Here is a 14,358-nt window from a genome sequence, read left to right as displayed (position 1 = left end):
GGGTGAACAAGCTGAAACCACTGCTGAGAAACACAAGCAGCAGAAAACTACAACATTCAGTTCTTCATGTACAAGCTGGTTTCCAACCATCCCTTATATACACTTCCATTTTCTTATGCATATTTATTCATGTGCACTGACATTGTATTACAAAACCTTGTCCTTTTCGCTGCCCTTGTGGGGATTAAATTCACTTTTCTCTTTTACAGGAGGGAGTAACTTTCTATAGCTTTCACAAGTTTTCCATCATTCTGCATTAAATTCTTCAGCATGTGTCAGAAGCTACACAGTAACAGTTTAGTCATAAAAACATCACTTTAATCTTTTCGGATGAGCTTTAAGGATGAGCTTTCAAACACACTGAAGCCAGGCTTTCAGATATATTGGTGCCTGGTCTCTTAAAGGTAACTCTCAGCCCCATGCACCTAAACTTCCACACCTTCATCCTGCTAAATTCCATTTCCAGCCACAGTATGCTTGCTTTAATAGAATAACTGTTTTAAGCCAATCTTGCTTATAAATATTTTTAAGGCACATAAGTATTATCCTGTATCAATCCTGTGCCACTTCATATACTACTACATATACTACTTCATATGTACTACTACATATATACTACTTCAATATTTTAAATTAATGTAAAACTTCCAAACTAATATTGTCCTTTAAGTTTGCTATGTAGGAGCTGAGTTTTAGATCTTGTGATTCTCAGTGTGCTACCCCTTGCCTCTTTCTGCACTTGGAATTCTCACAGCCACCCACCAAAAAGAAACAAGGGATTTTCAAACACGCTGAAGAAAAGCTCATCTCATTGAAGTCAACTAGAGCCACAAGGGTCTGAAACCTTTGCTACTGAATTCCTAAACTACTGAAAACCAGACACACCATGAAAAAAAACCCAAAAACCTAAAACAAAACACCAAAAGAAAAAATATTTGGCATACAACTTTCAGAAAACAACTCAGTTCTTAAATTTTCTCATTTTTGTTTCTAGAGAAACTATTATCTTAGTTTTACCAAGTAGAAGTTTTAAATAATTGCAACAGATAGAAATAAAACTGTTAAATACTACTGCTCAAAATTAATGTTATTATTTCATTTGGCAGCACCCCAAATTCCCTTGATAATAAAATGGTATTAACATTCAGACACTCAGTACACTCTTGTCTTTGAACTAATTACAAGGGCACTGTAAATAGAAATCTATTTCTTTTCAGCCATTTAGAATCACCCAGTTCCTTGTGCTCTTTTGAAGACAAGTCTACAAGACAGATAATAACACTGCACCCATTATGCCCTGAAAAGAACATTTAATAATACAAAATGTAAGCGGTGCAATATAATCCTTCTAAGGCAGTGGGACTTTCCACTTCCAGTATGCTTAGTGGGAGCATGATTAAGTTCATGCTGTTCTGCTCTGAATTTCAGTGCAGTGAAAACAATGCAATGAAACCAATATCAGCCATTGCTCTCAGCAGCACAGAAAAGCCATGAAAAATAAAAGACAATACTAGAAAAGAAATCTGAGCACCCCCATCTCCTGTTTCAGCCACAATAATGGAGATGGTATGACAAAGATTGCTTTAACAGCAGTTTTAACAAGAGAATCAGTTTTTTTTTAAGCATAACACTGCTGCTTGGGTTATTTTTTTCCTCCTGCCTTCTTTACATTTGTTTCACATTTGATAAAAAATGTCCCAAGAATAATTACTTGCACTGCCTGTTTGATTGCCAACTCTCAGAACATGAAAGGACATGTTGTAAAAGCCTTGACTATTCCCAGAAAACAAGCTGCAAGCTGCAGAGACACTGACACAATAATCTCCTTAGAATAAAGCTTTAATTTAATTGAAGAAGAGGTAACGTTGCGATACAGAAAACAAAATCAAGAAAAACAACTGCTCTTGCAAAATAAATCATTCTACATGAGTGCTGTGGCTTCACCACTCAGCTGAAGAAGAGTTCTGTGAGGGGATCATCTGTGAGATGCCTCCCCACCTTTTAAACATATTTTCCCATCCCTGTAACTCCTACCAGCATTGGATTATATTACAGTTTCCCTTAAGAACAAGGAAAAATTGCAATGAATACTGCCATTTTCGGTTAATTATACAATTAGCACATAGTATATTGACCTAGATGAACTGGTCCATATTTATCTAAAGTCTTGGTCTACAAGAAAATACTACAGAAGATGGCATTCATGTCTATATTGATAGTGCATGTCTTTGGTTTTTTAAAGTAGACAGAAGGCTCCACAGCTGACTGAGAGAAGTCCACTGATGGTTTATGAAAGGGAAAAAACATTATCACTTGAATGCAAAAGCACCTGGCAGGAGCCACAGCAAGATCATGCTGCCAGGGGTTGGGGCCTCCCCCTCTGCAGATCACCCTAGCATCTTCACAAGTAGTAGAGGGATGTATTGCAAAGCCACAGGAAAAGGAGTTTACCTCCCAGGGCTCAGTAAAAGAATTTTTTTAGCCTGAGAAAAGTGCATCCCAAAAAACATGGCTCAGGAAATCACTGATTGCCATACTGTTCCTTTTGTTTAATAGTGGGAAATATTGCAGTTTCAGATAGAAATAAATGCCATTTTTACATGCTGTAAGCTTGCAGATACCTGTCCACTAATTCAAAATAGCTGTTGAAATTGCAGTTGTGATGAGTGTCCTCTAATACATATTTATTTAATTGTCGTAGCTGAAGCAAGCACTAGATTTAAAAGCACTGTCCATCATGGCAAACATTTCCATTTTTTTTAAGGCTACAGAGCAAATATATGACTTCTGTAGAAGCTATTTCTAATGTATTATAAATATATTTTATATCAATTTTCATAGCATTATTAAGTAGTTTTATGCATAATCAAGAACAAATTAAACTAAACGCCCTTTAAGTAACATACAATGACTCTACCTTCTGTCATAATATTGAGTCATTGTGGCAGATTTTTCAGAGGGCTGGGGCCTTGCCATGAAAACACACATAAAGATCCCAAACACCAGTCGAGTTGGAACATTCCATGCAAAGAAGATGCTTCTGCTGCAGCCACACCTAAGTCAAAGGTTTGGCTTCCACATTGAGAGCCATTAATCATTTAATTTATTAAAAAAAATGGTGCCTGCCATTTGAGATCTTAGTGTGGGTGTCAGAAATTAGATACAATTTGTATCAGAAGTGAAGGGGAAAAAGAGTGTAATTAATACCACATGAATTAGGAATCTGATAAAATTGTGATAAATTCAAGAAAACAATACCTAGCACTACAAAGAGAAGGCAGTGAATAGTATCTGAATAACAACACATACTTCTGGTCTGCAAAGACTCCTTGAAATCAGAGTTTTGCATAATAAGTAACATTAGGTACATGTGGATTTTCTCATTGCCAGAACTTAATACCTAGCACAGGAGTTTAAGATCCATACTAGCAATGATAATATTTGCCCGTTAAAATAAAGTATTATATTTGAAGGAGATTTGATACCTCAAAACAGGAAAAGATGTTTAACTGAACTATAATTTTCCCAGTCAATAATGAAGAAATCACATCCTTCTCCTCACTGTTCTGGGATGACACTTACAGATAAACATTATAACAATGTTTATCTGTACTAAAGCATATATATATATATCAGAGTAATATTCCACATGAAAATTCTGTTAATGCATTCAGAAGGCTGAGAACCCTGAAGTTATTTGCATAAACCATCTAAACTGTTTAATTCGTACAATTCTTTCTCAGTCAAAACTCTGCATGCTGCCCGAGTAATACCTGATATTAAAGGATATTTCATCCTTGGCTTATATTTAGTTGAAACACTAACACAGAGACTTTCAAGAAGAACTCTCAAAAAAAATGACTGATGCAGAGTGAAGTGTATCACATCACTATAGTCCAATTAGCTTTTCCACTACTGTAACTAGAAAATGCTTACAGAAGTTAAACTTTTTTATTTTCATTGTTCATTTTCATTGTTGACGAATGAAAAGGATGGGTGCCAGAAAGACTCATGCCTTTAGTAGGGATGGAAGGATTACTAGAACAAATGAAAGAACATGCCAGAATACAGTCACAGAAAAAAAAAAATTAAAAAAATAAACAAAAAAAATCTACTCTAGAGATTTTGGCTAATAACAGAAATATTGCAAAGAAAGGAATCAAAAAATAATACATTTTCACGTAAAACAGAAATTTTAGCTCTGTCTCCTCAAATATGCATCTCCTGTTACTTTCCCAGGAGCTCTACAAATAAGATGATGAAGCAAAATGTATTATTTAACCCATATATAATTAGGCCTACCATTTGCCTATCTCTTAACACAGTTTCAAAAATACCAACATGTTTACACCAGCTTACAACATTTTGAAACTTACTAAAGAATTTGTCCCCACATCAGGTACAAATCTAAGTCTTGTTCAAAAGAGGTGGTCAAAGAACCTGCTTCAGAAAGACTGAGCCAACAAGGCAATAAGAATGATGGCTGGACTTCAGCTAACACATTCTGTTCTTTGTGCCCCACACACCTCCATTGACTCCCCGTGTCTGCAGTGCTCTCACATTGTCCTGACCAGGAGATCTGCCTCACAGGCTTGGAGGTACCCTTTGCTAATAGATATGCCTACCATATTTTCCTGATTTATTTTTTTTTCAGGGATAGACTGATCACCTGGAGAAGAGGAAGAGAAGAGTTTCTGCTCAAAATGGCAAGGAGGTTTGACTTTGTGGCATTAGGGAGGAACAGATATCTTTCATCATCAGAATCAAGGACCACAATGTGGCCATACAGCAGATGGTTCTGTAGCAGGTTCCTTGGTGTCAAAAATCCCATGCTGAAGAAAGGACATAAAATGTTGTCTCTGAGTCAACACTATCTTCCATTACACCCTAGACTTCCCCCTCATTCAGAAACCCTAGATTCACACATGATATGGTGAAATAATGACCCCAATGCATCAAACCACTGGGTGAAGCTGAGCTGTGATGTCACTGAAGTTAGGCAACAGTTCAGAATTCAGCACAAATCAAAGATTTCAGTTAGAAAACTGTCATTATAGGAAAGCTTTATCCTTACAACTGTGATAAACCAAGAAAGTATGCTGCGGCATGCAGCTCTGAATATTGTTTGCTCAAGTATGTGGCAAAATATTTTCTGAAGCTCCACAGGTCCTCAGCCTCAATTACATATTGTTAATATGATCATTATGCCTTGTATCCTCTTTTTGGTATTGTCCTCTTCTGTTGGTATGACAGGAATGCCAGCACTCATGATTTATGTATCTCAACAGACTTCATTCAATGCCTCTATAAAGATGAACAAAAATGCCTTTTTATTCCCTTGAGAGCTGAAAAAATCACATGTGATCTGAACTCTTCAGCTCTCCTTTGCTTATTTTTTCATAGTTTTTCATCTAAATTTTCTGATATGGTTAATCAATCTGAAAAAAAAAAATTGCAACAGGTAGTATAACAAGGGCACACTATTTATAGATGCATGTCTATTCTTCAGACATCCCAATATATTATATCAAGGCTTCACAAAGAAAAAGAATTAATGTTTTAACCACACTTAAAATAAGGAAAGCAAAAGCTGTCAGGTGCCCTAACATTAATTTAGCCCCTAACAATATACAGAGCTAACTCAGGTAATTCTTTCTATTGTGCGTGCCTTTGATTTGAGAAGCACTGAATTTAATAAACCTACTGAAGCCACCTGTCCCTTGTTAGCACTGCAAAACTTTACCTGTAACTTGCCATACCAATTAATTCAGATAAATACACAACTGTAGCACAGATCTTTTAGTTAAATGTGGAGTTCATCTTTAGCCACATAAAACAATCACAACTTGGCAGTAAGTTTGCAATGCAAGTTTCAAACTTGGTACAAACATGAATGAAACTAGAAAAGATCTGTTAGTTCTTTCACTAGCTTTAAAATCAGTTTTTACACTCTCTTAGTACTTAGAGCTGTTTCCATCATTACAAAACCAGTAATGGTGCAGTAACTTTGGCAATTTTTGGCTAAAATTAAAATGGGAATGAGGTTCATAACTCATAACCTGAACCCACACCATGCAATCCACAAAACTAATCATAAATAATGCACTTTTCCTTGAACTGTGAATACCAAAAAGACAATGAAGAAACTAAACAAAACTCTTTTTTCTGTTCTGCATCTTCAGAAAACTCCCTCCAGACCACAGCAGTGGCTGCTTGAGAGAATGGCTTCCCAGTGGGATTAGTACAGTTACCAGCAAGGAAGAATGGCAAGGTACTGTAATGAGTTCAAACAATTTCCCAAAGACTCCTTGTCCTGTCTTGGAGGCAACCGTTTCTCCATATGCCACAAATTTGCCAAAGGCATTACCTGAAGACCAAGACCTTTCCCTATGTGATTATATATGATATGCCCCCACATCCTTTTCGATTAAGACTTCTGACAGCTTTAGGTGTCCTGGTCTTTGCCAATCCAAGAGTATGAAACACATGAAACCCAAATAAAAAAAAACCTGGCCTTCAACACAAAGCATTACTTTACATTTTATTCCCATTAAAATGACAAAAAAAAAGCTTTGATTACATCCCAGTTGTTTTTTTTCGCAGTTAGTGCAAAAAGAAAACTGCTATTCAGCAGCTACTTAGCAGTAGGATCCGGCACAACATACACAGAGATCATTTTAAGTCCAGATCTGAAATTAATCAATCCAACTGACTGGAAGTCATCCATCTAACACCCACTAAGGCTAACCACCACCACAACACAAGATGCTAAAATTGCAGGCACGCTTCCGGCACAGCTTTTAATACAGCTTTTACCAAGCCCCATCACAGAATTCTTATGAGTGCATCCAATTAAGCTCCAGGTTAGGTAACTTGCTATTTGTAAATCCCTTACAAATACTACTCATACTTAGGCAGGTAATATTAAAAGCATGTCTGCTTGTCAATATTTTTAAGCATCTTAAATGCAGTCTGTTTTCCCAAGTTGCCAATTCTCAACACCAACTTCATTTGCTCTACACAACAAAACCTGTTGAAAATAGTAAGAGCCACACAATGAGGTGCACGGAAACAACGGGTGCAACACAACCAAACTCACATTTTCTTGTTGTTAAAGCTGGGTTACAGTAAAGTACAAGTCACAAAACAGCAAGCCAAAACCAGCAGACCCGACTAATCTCTTTATTTAAAACATATCCCCTAGCATTTTTAGGCTTGACACTGTGTAATATTTAGTTTCTTTCTCATTCATTCCCCAAGGGTGTTCAACATGTTTCTGCACACTGAGGCACTATTATCCCTCCCCTTAAGGAATGTATTCAAGTCAGCACCTGAGCGGTTGCAACATGCTTTAACATCAGAGAGATGCCACATGCACTCCCAGCCAGGAGCTTAGTGCTCAACCAACTATATATACAGAACAAATCATCCTGGGTAAGGTTGAGACAGCTTGTTCCAAACCAGAACAGTTATTTAGCAGGCATCAATCTAGCTTGCTCTGTGCTATACCACACTCAGAAAAACATCCTCTTCGTAATTCTGAAAGCATACTGACTTATGATAGCAACATTTCAAAAGAAAAGCACTGTGACCCTGGAAAATTGGTCTCTCTCACTTTATCTATGGCATTTATGGACCTGCTACATTGCTGCTTCCTCTGGGAACACACTGCAGCTTCTACTCCTCTTGCTCCCACATGAAGTGCTCGGTGTACCTACACTTCTTCCATGCTGCATTCACTGTTAGCCTCTGTTCCTCTTTTGTCTGGGAATAGTAGCCATCTCCTCACTCACTCTCTACACTGTATGCAGCTTCAAACTACAGGCATCATTAAGGCCTTGCACAAAGTTTACCAGTAACAAAGGTTCCTCTGTATCAGATCCCTGTATCTCTTTAACAGAAATTCTTTAATACAGTAAAAACATTTTCTCATGCCCTTTTAACTCTATCACCACCTTCCCTCTTCAGAGCATTTCTAATACTTGTTTGTTAGGTGGTGCCAAAATTTATAGAAACTGTCTGCATGTGGCCTTGGCAAGCCTTGGAACAACACTATATTAAATAACCTCACTTCTTTTCTTTCATTACAGTCCTGCTTGCTTGTCAGACTGCTGCCTGACCTGAACACATTTCATCCCTTTTTTCTCCTAACCAGTCTTTCACATTTTCTATGGTTGCTGACATTCACCTAGAAGTCCAGACATAACTGGACATGTCTAAGTGTACAGAAGGCAGATCAAGGGCCCTTGATCTTTAGTCACTAGTGACCTTTAGTCACTAGTGATCTTTAGTGACCTTTAGTCACTAGTCCTTCCCACAGCATGACTGTGTCCCATTGTGACCACACTCTCCCAGGGAATACATGAGCCTGGTTACAGGGACAGCACTGACCCAGGACTGCTGCACCAGAGCTGCACCCTGGCTGGGGGGCAGAGGGGGAGCTCAGCCAAGCAGACACAAAACGCCCTCAGGGCTGGACCCTACTAGAACAGACCAAATACCTTAGACTAGAACTTAGAAACATGACTTTATCTGGGAACTGAGCTTGCAGGGCTTCTGAACAGATGCTATTTTTCACCATACAGGCACCAGTGAAGCTGTTCATTAAATGCTACTATCTAGTTGCATAAGATCATAACACTTTTGCTGGAATTCCATTTGTAAATGCTAAAATCTAAATCAACTCTCTACTACAAAAGCTGTGAGAATACAAAAATAAAGGAGTAGGAAGGAGTACACACATTTTTACAAAAAACATATGTGTGATATTAATCTTTTCCTATCTATACTTCATCTTTTTGCTCTTGAAAATAAGATGAGTTAGTCTGTGACCGTGTCTGTTTTCTGAATATCAATGGCCATTGTCCTTAATGAAGCATCTACACATATTAAAACTCACTTTTTCATGTTATAATTTTATTTGGTCTTTCTGTGCAAGGATAAGTATTCCCACAGAACAGAGTAGGTTTAGACTCAACATTAGGAAGAAATTCCTTACTGTGAGGGTGATGAGGCACTGGAACACATTGCCCAGAGTTGTGGATGCCCCATCCCTGGCAGTGCTCAAGGCCAGGTTAGATGGGGCTTTGAGCAACCTGGTCTAGTGGGAGGTGTTCTTGTCCATGGCAGGGGGTTGGAACGAGATGGTCTTTAAGGTTCCTTCCAACCCAAACCATTCTATGATTCTATGATTAAACCAAACTCCAGGGCAGTTCTTGAGGTGAGTGTGAAGTCCTGCTCCCAGGGATTTAACCATGTACAGGATATAAATGGAAATTCTCTATACTCTTCAAAAGTTCAGCCAAGTGATCTTCAATCTTACCCTGTAACACAAACCACTGGAAACTGAGAAAATACACAGAATCTTCTCACACAGACAAAAAATACTTTTTTCTAACTTTGGTGGTGGGAAAAAAAATCAAATGGTATATGTATCCAAGTACCTTAAATAAAGCAATTTTCTCCTCTCATTTCCATTATTCATAAAATTGCTTTCCTTGATTTAAAGAGCACTACAAAATCACTGGCAAGTCATTCATACTCTTAATGGAAGTAAGAGAGAAAGTAACTGAAGGCCTGTATGAGAAGCTCTGACAACCAAACCCTCATTGTTCAAGAGGACAGAAAAGAAATATCCTGCATTTGCTCAGGAGAGAGGGTGAATGACTCCAGTGTATGTGCTCCAGCACCTGTATACTGCCCACATCCTGCTTGTCACTGGAAGTGGAGCACTGTCAGCACAGCTGTGGGTGCAGGAAGGGCAGGGAGACAAGGAAGAACCTGGGTCACCCATTGGGCCACCAGTGTCCACCAAGATGCTGCAGTGGATATGTCAGTCATGACAGGGAAATCCCAGCCTTATGGCACATCTCCCATGCTTCTTGGGGGAGCAGGGAGACATGGCATACCCATGCACTGTTCCTGCAGTTCTGCATCACAAATCTCAGCTCACTTGCACTAAAAGGTGCTAAGATCCTCTGTCAAGACAGAAAAACAAAAGAAACAATTCTAACAGAGGGCAGGCTGCCAGTTCTGCTGAAGGGAGAGGCTCCCTGCCTGCTGGCAGCTGAGTCACAGCCCAGCTCCTTGCCCAACCCTTCACAGCTTCAGCAATTTCCTGAAGTCTTGAAGCTGGCATGTACCTGCAATTTAAAAAAATCTCTTATGCTTCCAGAGGAGGTAATCATGACCTGCCACTCCTATCCCATCACCTGGAACTGGACAGTGACATCTCCCTGTCTCCTAGATCACTGACTGCAGGGATCATGTTGGACTCATGGCTTGTGGTCTCAGTGGTGCATCCAGAGAAGGCCTCTCAGCCTTGGTGCCAGGGCTGTGGGCCAGAGCTATCCTCTGGGAACTACTGGTGCTCTGGCCCACAGCTGAGCTATGGTCCCTGCAGTGGTGCAGCCAACCTGCAGGCAACACAGATGGCAGGGGAGCCCCAGCACACCTCCAGGGAGGTCCCAGTGTGACGGCTGGGGCTGCCCTGCTCCCCTGACTGGGGCAGTGGAATGGGTCTGGGCTGCCAGGCCCTGCCCTGATGGGCTTCTTTAGGGAGCTCCTGCTGCTGTGTCCTGGCATGGCTAAGCACGTGCTCTCCATCCAACACCTAGCTTACTCTGGCTCAGCACAACTGCAATTCTAGATGCAAGCCTGGGTATCTGAGCCTTCTGGGTTGAATTAAATCCCTTCCACAACTGGAAGTCCTGTCCCACTGAAGAGCCCTGTCCCCCATTTGCAGAGGTGCAAATCTTCTGCAAATTGCAGAGAGGCTGGCTCCTCCCAGCCCAGGGTGCTTCTTACATGGAAGTATCTCCAGTGGGCACAGCACACCTGGTGCAGGGGGCTGCCACACTGCAACATGACTGACAGATGTGCCCCCATGGGGGTACTCCACAGTGGCAGCACCATGGTCCCACCCCACCACCCAAGCAGGCACATCTGGTGGAGCACACCAGCTGGAAGCACCCGCAGGATGCTCAGACCAGCTCCTGACACCACCTGTGATCTACAAATTGGGAGCTACTAAAACAGACAAACAGAGCAAATGGAGAATCACCACCAGAACTTCTCAGATTTTTCAGTGTTTAACCTACTTATTGCTCAGAAGACAAACCAAGCTTTAAAAGAGGTCTCTGGAGTAAAACAATATAGTTAAAAATAACAGATGACTGTTAGGGAAGATCATTCCTCTCTTGTGAGCAATAGCTGGAAATTATTATCTCTGTTTTAATGGTACAAAACAAAAAAGGAAAGACACAGAGAAACTCACTGAAATCAGTGGAAGAATCTCTCTCATTCCATCTGAATTTGAATTCAAGAACTGTAACTTCTCACAGCAAAAACATTAGATAAGGTTGGTAAACATTCCTGGGAAGGACACAATCCTTACGTGAAGTTATGTTTACAGAAAGAAATTAAGCTCAATGGAAACTGACACAGAAGCACACAAAATGGGACCTCTGCTCCCCAACCACTGAATCACTGGCTTTGTGCAACACACTCAAGTCAAAGCTGCCTGTTCTTCCCTGCTGAAACACTGTGAATGAAACTCAGAGTAACGCCAGAAACACTGTTCCAACAAAGCAATTCAGTCGTATCCCAAGGTATTAACATTTGTACAGCTGGGGGACAGGATTCAAGTGTCTAACTATTTACTAGATCTGTACCATAATTACCAGTTGCTTGAGCAGTAAATGCTACATTGCTCTATGCAAGAGATACAAGGATCGGAAGAAGCTCCAGGAAATATTTTCCATTATTCCATCTCATTAAGTTCCTTTCCTTTTCTCTCTCCAATCCCTCTGTATCTTTCATATTGTTTATTTTTTCAAATACTTGCCTGTGTTATGTTCGTTCCTTTGGTTGCTCTGTCCCAAGTGAAACAGCCTTGTCTTCTGCCAGCTATTTCCTTTTGTCTTGCCAATGTTACTAAAAGAGACTTTCTTGCTGGCATGCACCTCCTCCCTGACCAGCTACCCAGAACAGAAGCATAGTCAGAAAACAACTTCATTGACTGAAATGCAGCTTCGTTTCACCATGAAATTATGCACTGCTACAGCCAGCTTCTCTGGGACTTTGAGAACTGTGTGTGATGCTTACAGCCTTTATACACAGCCTGTGAGGAAAAGGCTGCATCTGTCTCCCATTTTACTTTAGTGTCCTAATCCCCATAAGGATCACATGTACATTGTGTCTACCTAGACTTCCTTCTGTGGTGGGCCTTCTTCTTGGGTCCCACAAGAGGAAATCCAAGAACAAAATAATCTGCTCCAGGCTCTTTTCACTGGATGTGCATGAAAAAACACTTTTGTCTTTACTGGGGACACTCCTTCAAATTACGCCAATGCAATCACGTACCCTTAAACTTCCTTATGATATGCTTCAGGGCATAGAGTACAAACTACACGTGCCATGATAAACCCAGAAAGCCTCGTGCAGTGAAGTTCAAGTCAGTACACACTGATTATCCCAGCAGGCAGGATACTCTCCCACGTGGTCCTCTAAGACACAAACCTTCTTAGTCAATTCAGGAACCAAAAAAATACACAATAAAGAAGACGTGCCACCAACCAAGAGAGAACTCATCAGTGATTAAATCTCTGACAAGCTTGATGCCAAAGTCAGCTTTGTCAAGAGAGACCTGTTTTCATTTAGAATCCAGAATTAGAAATCCTCTCCTGTCAATAGACTTCTTCAGCTGTACTTCAAGGTACTATCCTGAACCCTTTACTCTCTAGTCACAGGCGCCAGTAACTCTACAATGTCTGCTTAATTTTGTTAGAGTACGGTTACAAAAGCACAAATCCCTTCTCAGACTGAGAGCATTCAAGCCAGCTGGTCGCATTTTTGATGAGAATATCCTTTTACAGGAAATATACACACACAAACACTGAAGAAGTTCTACACTCCAGGGCCATCCAAGGGTAAAGTCACAGAAGAAAGACATGGATCTCAGACATATCCCAGGTCATACAGTAGTTGATGGCTTTCACCAGCAGCACTGTTTTGGACTTTGGTGATCAGTTCTGCCTCTACCCTGTCTGACAAAACAGGACAGTGGAGAAGACTGAATTCTGAACTATGCAAACATACTTCCTAGCAGCTTGAACATGCCCCATGAAAGATGTACAAGATTCCTGGAAATACTTCTCTGAGGAAGGAGGGAAATGCAAAGGTTAACGAGGCATCCTTTGGCTGCAAAGAGCAAGAAATCACCAAGAGAGTCAGCGTCATCTCTACAGCTGCAGTTCAATCACAACATAAACCACAGAGCCCTCTCTCTTTGTACATTAAAATGCTGTAATTAACATTTTCCAAGGGAGCAAACAGAGTACTTGCCTGTATTTATGAATGATGGCATTAAATAACCTTCCATCGCGCCAGCAGGTGGTGAAGTTTTCACAGCGTATTCCAGCATAACCCTCTGTTGTTTGCTGCGACCACAGGAGCAGTCTCTCTTTAGCAGACATGTCCTCTGACTCCCCAGTAACATGGATATCAGATATCTAAAACACAGTTAATGTAAAAATTACAGTTACATCTAATCCATAAGAATGTTTCAAAAATTGCAGAAAATCACTCTGCATTGCTGGAGAATTTATTGTCTGGTATCTGCATGCATGAATGAGAAGATTATTCAGGTACTGTATTAATATTCTTTCATGCCTTATCCTTATGCACTCTCAGTATCTTCAATATGAAATACAAAATTCAGTTTTCTTCAAAATTCAGTTAGACAGTTCTCAGTCTCTTAATTTCTGGGGACAATGTAATACTATTACATAAAGCAAAATACTTAACTGTTTATTTTGTTATGCTAATATAATCTTTTTTACATACAACACCCATTATATATAAATACTGTATATATAAAATGCAATATTATACAATAACCACACTGATATTGTGCATATTTGATTTAGCTGTGAAATCCCTTGCTTAAAACAGGTTAATTTTTAGTACATGTTCTGGAATTCAGTAACAAAACAGTCATTCTGAGTGAAAACTGATAACAATAGTTTTAAAACAAAATTTTCTGAGAAGTACTTTAGGAATGACTAAAAGACTGAAGGATTATAAATAGAAATTTTGTCTGATCAAGAAGGATCAGTTTTTTATTGTCTAAGAATTATCAACCCCATATCAGGGAAAGCAGGAAAGTACTGGGAATTTTACATTCAACTACTACTTTATAGTACATCAGATTATCCCCTAATAAAGTTCAGTCAGTTTCATAGAAAATTATCACAGTATAAATACGAAGCAGACATTTCCCTAATTTGCACATATATTGTTTGTAGCTCATGTTACAGAAGTTGTACTTGATGTAAATGCAAACTCTAAAAGGGAAGA

The 14,358-nt window shown here is 39.7% G+C and overlaps 1 protein-coding gene across 10 annotated transcripts in view; it reads right to left on the bottom strand.

Moving 5' to 3' along the window:
* DST (dystonin) overlaps nucleotides 1-14,358 on the bottom strand; it is a 284,904-nt gene that overhangs the window by 146,996 nt on the left and 123,550 nt on the right. For all 10 annotated transcript variants that reach the window (XM_088053354.1, XM_088053348.1, XM_005518112.2 and 7 more), the window contains one exon: nucleotides 13,345-13,511. In XM_088053354.1, coding sequence (XP_087909480.1) covers nucleotides 13,345-13,511 — 167 coding nt within the window. The remainder of the gene's footprint in view (nucleotides 1-13,344; nucleotides 13,512-14,358) is intronic.

The sequence above is a fragment of the Pseudopodoces humilis genome, chromosome 3, assembly GCF_049639895.1.
Source record: "Pseudopodoces humilis isolate 2021_Gansu_Grassland_sample_001 chromosome 3, ASM4963989v1, whole genome shotgun sequence".
Classification (NCBI taxonomy): Eukaryota; Metazoa; Chordata; class Aves; order Passeriformes; family Paridae; genus Pseudopodoces; species Pseudopodoces humilis.
The sequence above is the reverse complement of the archived record's forward strand: the minus strand, read 5'-3'. Positions and strand labels throughout refer to the sequence as shown.